Here is an 8,721-nt window from a genome sequence, read left to right as displayed (position 1 = left end):
ATTGTCAACCATTGGCGTATTATTCGACAAAAATCTAGGGCTCTACAAAGATTAAACACATAATATATCGAGACTATCGGAACTGATCATCATTAAAAAAGATGAATGTTTCTCGCACACTGCGAGTGCTAACGCTGACCGGACACCCACTCCATATCAACGTTTTTGACTATAGAGCAATTCACGGCCTTATTTTTAGATGAATGAAATACTTATCTTTATGGTCTACTCCAGACTCATAAGGAGATCAACAAGAGGAAATTGCAAAAAAAAATGCAAAAGAAACAACCGATAATGGAGAAGACTTGGTTCAACTGATTTTTAATTAGGCAAAAATTTTATATAGTGAAAGTCCAATTTCGCCAGTTAATGCTGTAGTAACTAAAACGTACATTTCACACAACTCCAAACATCGAGATCTCTCAGTCACTAAGCTGAAACTGCAACCGAAACCAGCATCGATTAGACAGATTTATATGAAGTAACATTTTGGAAGCAATAATGAACACTTGTATTTAATTAGCTATGATAACCGTCATTGTTTTTGTCATCATTAGTTTTCTAGTGTGCAGATCTCTTTTATACTATCTACTTTTATCGTATATATTTGTGTAATCTGTTAGGTTTTTGATGTTGGCCATTAATAGCGTCATCATAGAAAAATAATCTCTGTCAAAATTAGTTTCGGATAAGCTCAATCATAATCTTGTTTTAGTTTAGTAAATTTGAAACAAGTTTTTGAGCAAAAGATAAATTGCCTCTGACACATTTAAAGAGAAAAGTAATTATACTTTTATTATACCATTATATGTTACCATGCTGCAGTGTTTTCGGACATAACCCCTGAGCGGCCGACTAGAAAACCGATATCGGGCATACAAAGAGCATTTGTCAAGCACACCAATTAAGTCCACCCAAAGTCTTCTGATATATCAAAAACTGTGGGTGGACTTTAGTGGTGTGCGCTCCCATCAAATAAATGTTGGGAAATTACCCCCCCCCCTCTCTAAATCCCCCCAACACGACTATAAGTTTCTTCATATGTTCGACTTTGTCATCTGGAAACCTCTGACCTTCTGGTATGTTTTTGTTTTACAGGATAAACAATTGCTATATATTCTCAACAAAAGCGCAGGAAACCACTTGAAACCTCGATTTATGAGTCCTGCAAAAAAGATGGCGTTTTATAGAATATAAGTTCTTGCTTGCTTTAAGTTGTGTCATTTTCCGAAGACTTTTGATTATTCCAAGAGCATTTTTTCCCGATCAAAAATCGTGATTTTAATACGAATTTTCATATGATCAACTCTCGACTATGATTCAGAATTTCTCCTTTTAGTACATCTGGAACAACCAACGGAGAAAGTACGTGGGTGCAGTTTGGGAACTGGACTCTGCTGTCAGAAATGTCTTCAAATCTTTGCAACTTCGAGGAGTGTTGGACAACACCATCATCGTATTCAGGTTATCTCATCCTTAGCGAATCTTTCCAAGAATAGTAAACAATATACAAGCGTTTTTAGCTGAACAATTATGAAATTGATTCCAGAAAGATTTTGCATTAATGCGCAACTTTTCAAAGTATTGCATCAATGTAATTAACAGTGACAATAAGTTGTTTTTCAAATATTTGTAGTTATCCTTTTAGACACGTAGTCTAAAAATTCACTATATCTCTCAAATATTAAGGATAAGATTGTCACTCGAGAATAATACTCAAGATACAAAAAGATGAAATTAGATAAATGTTTTTTCGGAAGTATATAATGTGTCACTAAATAGAGCCGAACTCTTGGTATAATTTTATAGAACTATTCTACACCCGGGGAGAGACTGGATGGTTATATTGTAAGATCTTTCAAGATTCTTGCAAAAAATGTTTAGCTTGTAAGATCTTGTAAGACGAATGTTTATCTTGTAAGATCCTGTAAGACGAATGCTTATCTTGTAAGATCTTGTAAGACAAATGTTCATCTTGTAAGATTCTTTTAAGACAAATGGTCATCATAAGATCTTGTAAGGCAAATGGCTATCTTGTAAGATTCTTGAGAGATGACTGTTTATCTTGTAAGATTCTGTCAGAAAATCTTGTAAGACGATACATCCTCTTGTAAGATTCTGTCAGGACCTTGTAAGACCTTACAAGATAACCATTCAGAGTTGTCCTGGGTATTTTTGTAACAAAATTTTTCACTAAATTATTAAACGGAGCTGAAACCAATTGCAAACTGAAATTGTACCACTCGGGATACTCGGGAATACAAATAAGCAAAGAGACCAAAAGAATTTGCATACAAATATGTTTCACTCTTGAATTAATTCAAAACAATTTTATGTATCCTGGAAATATCTTACCTTCTGATAAGTTTAACAGGATAAATAACTGCTACCTATTCTCAACAAAAGTGCAGAAAAGCACTTGAAACCTCGGTGATGCTAAAGTGTCAGTCAAACAAAGTTGTAGCAAACTTACGCCCGGGTAGAGATTTCACACTCATTCCACTCCTTAAAACGAGGGACAAGAGTGTAAATGTCTACTTGGCTCTTACCCAGGTCGAGGTGACAGACGGAAGTAACCTCTGATCAGACCCAACCCAACGCACATGGTGTCTTTCCAGACCAAAATTACAGGGTCTGGGATTTGTTTCGAGCGCGCTTAAGTATGGTCAGAGGTCACTTCGGTCTGGGGATGGTCTGGTCAGAGAACACTTCCGGATGGTAATGGTCTGAACAGAGGCCATTTCCGTCTGGGTTGGTCTGATCCGAGGCGGATTTAAGCGCAAATTAGTCTGATCAGAGAAAGATTTGAGCGCAACTGGGTCTGATCAGAGACCATTTCGAGCGCATTTTTTTCAATTTTTTAATGAGAGATGTTGGCTCTGCCAAGAGGCAAGAATAAAAACAGCAATCTGATAAGAGACTTATCTAGAATCTGCTGCCTCTGATCAGAATCAAAGGGGTCCAGCTGGTAGCAAAAGTTGGTCCCCTTAAGAGGAAATTTTGATTTACGGAACACCACGACGTTTCTTATGGAAAGCTGTATAACTTCGTCCATTGAGTCAAAAATATGCACTAATGGTATCCTAAATAATTTTTTTTCTCAACAGTTGGGTTTCCTTTCCATTAGTAATACTTATAGAATTAGCTTTTTTCAGATCAATTTAATACTGCCTACATCGATTTTTATGAAATGAATATAATATAGCAAAATTTAAAAGAATCGTTGATAGTGAAAACTGTTTACTGCTCAGAACAATTTGAGCGCAACTGAGTCTGCTCAGAGGCAATTTTGAGCGCACAATTGTCTGATCAGTAGTAATTTTGACAGCACAATCGTCTGGACAATTGTCTGATTTCGGTCTGATCATCGGTCGTTTCCTTCTGACAAATTATGATCAGAAGCAACTTCGAGCGCACACGGTGTTTCAAACGCATATCAGTCTGATCAGCACTTGGTCTGGGATGGTCTTATCAGAGTTTACTTTTGTCTGGCACGGTCTGATCAGGGTAACTTCCGGATGGCACCTCAATCTGGGTAGCTAAGGTGGCAATTGAAGTGTTTAAAAGTTTTTTTCAATCAAAAATGACACAGTTATAGAAATTTTTTCTTGACTCTGCTTAAACTATATAACAAAAAAACGCTTAGATATGATCCACTTGAAAATCCACGTAGAATCCACGTTTGATTGAGACTTTTACCACGCGAGAACAGAATTCAGTTCATTGATAAATCAGTGCAATAAATTTTAGCAAAACCAATGGTTTGCGTAGTTTACTTTCAGCGTCATTCAGAAACTATCTATCAAGTTTGTATGAATATTGCTGTAGTTTGAAAGAAATTGCTTCGTTGCTATAATATCTTTCCATGCTGCATGATGAGGAAGTCATAATATCAGTAGGCTGTTTATGTTCAACTTGTCATCATATATTTTTTTAATTGCGCTTTTCCATTGTCAGCATTAAATAAAATCCAAAAAGCCTCTTGAAAACTCTCATGTGAAAGGTAATTGTCCCCGTTTTTGGATGATTCACTTTAAATCTAAGGTAATAGATGCCCTAGTCAAGACCTGGAAATATTAAAAGACCGTCTTCGACAGCTTTAATGTATGAAAAGACTGTCCTCGACAGATATTGGGTATGAAAAGAATTTGTCTGGACCTAATGTGATGTCATGGACTTTGGCTGGAACTAAAACAACCGTCCTAGGTTTTGGCTGGACAATAAAGATGTTCTGGAATTTGGCTAGGCAATAAAGGTGTTCTGGAATTTGGCTGGACAATAAATTATGTCCTGGAATTACGCTCGCGACCGTTATAATGACTTTTTTTCAACTTCAGTCAAATGTAAGGACATGTTGCGCAATTGGTTAAGCATTGGGTAAGACTGGAGAAGTCCGCGGGATCGAACCCAGGTGTTGTCGGAACTTTTTAGTTCCTCATTTTTGCGTATGAAAAGAATTTGGCTGGACTTATGGAAAGAATTAGCCTCGAATTTAACTAGGGTCCTCGACCGTGTAATTTAATTCAATATTTACCCCCCTACCTGGAGTTAATAGGTCTTTTCATAAATTCCAGGTCTCGACTAGGGTGAGTTTTTCAGTACCGACAATGGAGGCGCGCCAAACAACTTCCAGAAGAATTGGGGCAGTAACTTCCCTCTACGGTCAGGCAAATGTTATTATTTTGAAGGAGGGGTCCGAGCAGTGGGCTTCGTATGGGGAGACGTCTTCAAAAAGCGCAAAGGTGAAGTATCGACGGATCTTATGCACGTAAGTGATTGGTTTCCTACATTGTACGATGCAGCTGGAGGGGATGTTGGGAGTCTGGGAGACATTGACAGTCACAGCATGATGGATATTCTGACTGGGAAGAGCAAAGTATCTCCACGAAATGAAGTTCTCATCAACATGAATCCGCTCTTCAATTCTAAAGCGATCAAAGTGGGACAGTACAAGTACCTGTTGAATCCATATGACCGATGGTTTGCGACGTGAGGGATTTTTGAATATCCGCAGAAAAAATTATTATTAATAGCCCCTAGGCGATAGCCGCAGGTTGTTATTGTTCCAATAGTGGCGTTTTCTTTGATCAAAGAAATTGAAATTGCATTGGGCTGTTGTCTTTTTGCGACTCTTAAGAAGATTTTTATTTTTTTTCGGGTTTCTTAAATCGGTAAAGTGTCAGTGAAACAGGACCAAAAAATGTCAACGCCACTCGGTAAAACAAGTGCCTAGGTTTCTAGCGGCTGCTCTTCCGCGTATGACAAAAAAGCTCTACACGCCCAGTTTGTTTTTGCGGTTCCGAATCTGTTCAGATATTACGTTCTTGTGGTTCACCTTTGAAACTGTATATACGCTATATTTTTACGGTTGCCTTAAAAACTGTGTTTAACTATTTGCTAAGCTTACGTTATAAATATCAAATTGGAGTGGAGAAGCCGAGTTGCTACAATTTGCACAATAAGAGATCTTTTTGTTTGCCAGTTCACCCTGATATGAATTCAAATCGAAGGCAAAGGTATTTGCTTAACTCCTCTTTAAGTAAACTGACTAACTTAAACTTAAGGTGAGTTTCGTTCGAGCAAAAATAATAGGGGGAGTACACATTAAAAGTTGAACAAGGCGGCTCGTTAATGTGCGTTCGCACATGATGTTCCGACCCGAGCTCATCTACATTTTTGACTAAAATGTCAACCAAATCAAGAGATAACAAAAATAGATGTTTGAGTTTAAAACAATCGTTACACATTCTATCTACTAATTGAATTACTAATGCCATGCTTCATTACAGCACCAACGTGACCTGACATTGAAGAGACTAGAAAAAAAATAGCACCAACAAAATTTTGGCGGCAAAAAATGAATATCTAAATTTAAAAGCACCTGGTAACAACGTCAAAATGCAGTCAGATAAAACCTTAACTACACAAGTTTACCTTTTACTAACTATACAGCAGATGAAAAGTTTTCTTAACGAGACTAGGTAACAAGCCGACAAAAAGAACGAACAGTGAGGCGAAACTTAAAAATTAATCAACATTTTTTGCACCAAGAAAATTCAAAAATCTTAAAAAACATTGGTTTTTAATAAAAAAATCCTTGATAAATTACTAAAAAGTCATTACAAAACCAAAAGCACCCGTCTGTGGTCAGACTATGCCATAGAAACAAACTAAAGAGAAACTCAAAAAATTACAAACGATTTGCGAAAACACAAACCTTTGCTACCATTAAAATCAATAGCTATCATCTGAATATGTATTTTTAATTCAGTTGTTATTTCTGCTATTTCAGTTGAAGGATTTATACTGAAAGATTAAATAAGTTTACTTGGGCCACATTTAAAAACCATTGGGATCTGTTATTACGCGATTGTTCTGAAGGAAGAGAAAAAGAAACGCAAAAAATGGCCATTCAATAAACGTTCAGAAAAACGAAACAACAGTGGCACTTAATATCAATATATATGTTATTTCTTGAAATACACGAAATTCGATGGGACATCTGATTGATGAATAGAAGTTAAATTTGACGAAAGGAACCTATTCGCTATATACTGAATGTTTCGAGCAACATCATTCATTCAGTCCTCAATTACAAGCCTATGAGATCTGTGAGCAATTTACGGCTACCTAAAGAACAAAAACAGCGAATTCAGGAAAAAAAATTGAGCGACAAAAGGGTCGAAGGCATTAAAAAAATGAACTTTTCACTAAACACTCTTCAATTTTAAATTAATTTTTCAGGAGCAATGGGAAAACCTTTTTTATCAATATAATTTCAAAAAATCAACAAATATAAACAAATACATTAGACGCACGAAAATTGCGGGAAAACACGTATTATCAACGCCATTAAATTCATTAGCCTTCAACGGAAGCCAGTATATACAATAAATGATGCCTCGAGGGGACAATAAATTTTTTTGCCAATCGTATTTCATCAATAAGACCTTACAACAAGTTAATGACTATGAAAACAACAACAGAGAGAGGCAAAAACCACAAATTCAGTAGAAAAGTGCCTGAAGAAAATGTCGAAGCAACTCAAATCATAAGTTCTTCCCTGAAAACTTTATTTATGATCCGTTGAACTTCTTCCCTAAACCAATAGGGACTCTCAGCAGTAAGATGATGTGATAAGATTTCAAAAGGATCGAAAAACAAAATAAAGTACCCAAAAAAAATATGAATTCTCGTGGCATTGATGTTTTAAAACTAATAGGTAGAAGATAAAACCGCTAACCAGATTAATTTTGGCTATAGTAGAACGGAAATGGATTCTGTTAGAACCAACAATGACCAAGAGTATTCACGAAAAAAAATTAGGAATGGTTGAATTTCAAAAAAGTTTCGAAAAATTATTTTTAAACCCTTAACAGCCAGTAAACTCAATCTTTCATCGGAGCTCAATGACGATGCTCAGATATAACCCATAGGGAGGAAAATGATGTCTGTCATGCATAGATAGTTAAAAAGACATCACAATAAGTCTTATGACAGAAAACAATAACAAAAACAGCAAAAACTAAAATTCAGTAGAAAAATGCGAGAAGAAAGTGTCGAAGACAATTAAACCATTAGCTATTCTCTGAAAACTTTCTCTGTGATCCACTGAACGTCCTCTCTAAGCCAATTGGATTACAATAATCTTTGGATAATGTGATAAAGAGTTCAAAAGTGACCAATAATTCAAAAAATCCAAAAAAAAAATTTAAAAAAATTGAAATCTTTGTCATTGAAGTCATATAACCAATAGCTAGAAGATAAAACAGCTAAACAGAATATTTTTAGTCGCAGTAAAAAGCAAGTGGGTCCAGTCAATACTGAAACTCACTAACAGTTCAAGAAAAATTTAGGAATTGTTATCGTTCAAATAAAATTTTCGAAAAATGATTTTTATTTTAACAGACATTAAATTCAATAGCTTTCAACGGAAGTCAATAAAAACGCTCAAAGATGCCCCGGTGGCAGTACATTTATGTTTGTCATGCATAGGTATTCATTATGAGATCACTGTAAGTATAATGACTATTAAAACAACAAAAAAAAACAGGAGAAAACCAAAAAATCAGTAGAAAAGTGCAAGAAGAACGTGTCGAAGCCATTTAAACCATAAATTTTTGTTTAAAATTTTTATTGGTCATCCACAGAACATCGTTTTTAAGCTAATGGGAACTGTCAATATTTGGATAATGTGATAAGATTTCAAAAGTAACCAATAATACGTAAAAATCCAAAAAAAAATTTAAAAAATTGAAATTTTTTGTCATTGAAGTCATATAACCAATAGATAGAAGATAAAACCGCTAACCAGTTTAATTTTGGTTGCAGTAGGAAGGAAGAGGGTGCTCTCACCCCTGGACTGACTTACAATTCACTATAATAAGATTATGATTCTTTAATATTCAAAAAAAAATTCGAAAAATTATTTTTTAAGTCTTAACAGCCATTAGCCGCCCCCTCAATGAAATAGACATGTTCACTTAATGCTCATTATGGAACATATTGCACTGTTAGTCAATGAATCCCTACCATAGGACTCCAAAAAAAATAGTAAAACTTCAAAAAGAAATTCAAAATTTCATTCAAAATTACGAAAACTCAGAATCGAAGCCAAAGAAAAACATGAGCAATTCCTTGAAAACGACGTTTTTTGTTCATTGCGCTTCATTCGACTATAAAGGAGTTTTGTCATTAATAGAACGTCGATATAAAATGTGA

General features: G+C 35.4%; 2 protein-coding genes across 2 annotated transcripts in view; both read left to right on the top strand.

Annotated features, from left to right (window-relative positions):
* Nucleotides 1-8,721, top strand: part of LOC142348425 (GTP-binding protein 1-like) — a 447,324-nt gene that overhangs the window by 374,862 nt on the left and 63,741 nt on the right. The window lies entirely within an intron of this gene.
* The window catches only part of LOC142348504 (arylsulfatase B-like), a 33,690-nt gene that overhangs the window by 19,255 nt on the left and 5,714 nt on the right, over nt 1-8,721 (top strand). Inside the window, exons 5-6 of the mRNA XM_075399880.1 lie at nt 1,340-1,464; nt 4,600-4,989. Of these exons, the coding sequence (XP_075255995.1) occupies nt 1,340-1,464; nt 4,600-4,989 (515 nt within the window). The remainder of the gene's footprint in view (nt 1-1,339; nt 1,465-4,599; nt 4,990-8,721) is intronic.

Source organism: Convolutriloba macropyga, chromosome 10, assembly GCF_964194025.1.
Source record: "Convolutriloba macropyga chromosome 10, txConMacr16.3, whole genome shotgun sequence".
Taxonomy (NCBI): Eukaryota; Metazoa; Xenacoelomorpha; order Acoela; family Convolutidae; genus Convolutriloba; species Convolutriloba macropyga.
The sequence above is the reverse complement of the archived record's forward strand: the minus strand, read 5'-3'. Positions and strand labels throughout refer to the sequence as shown.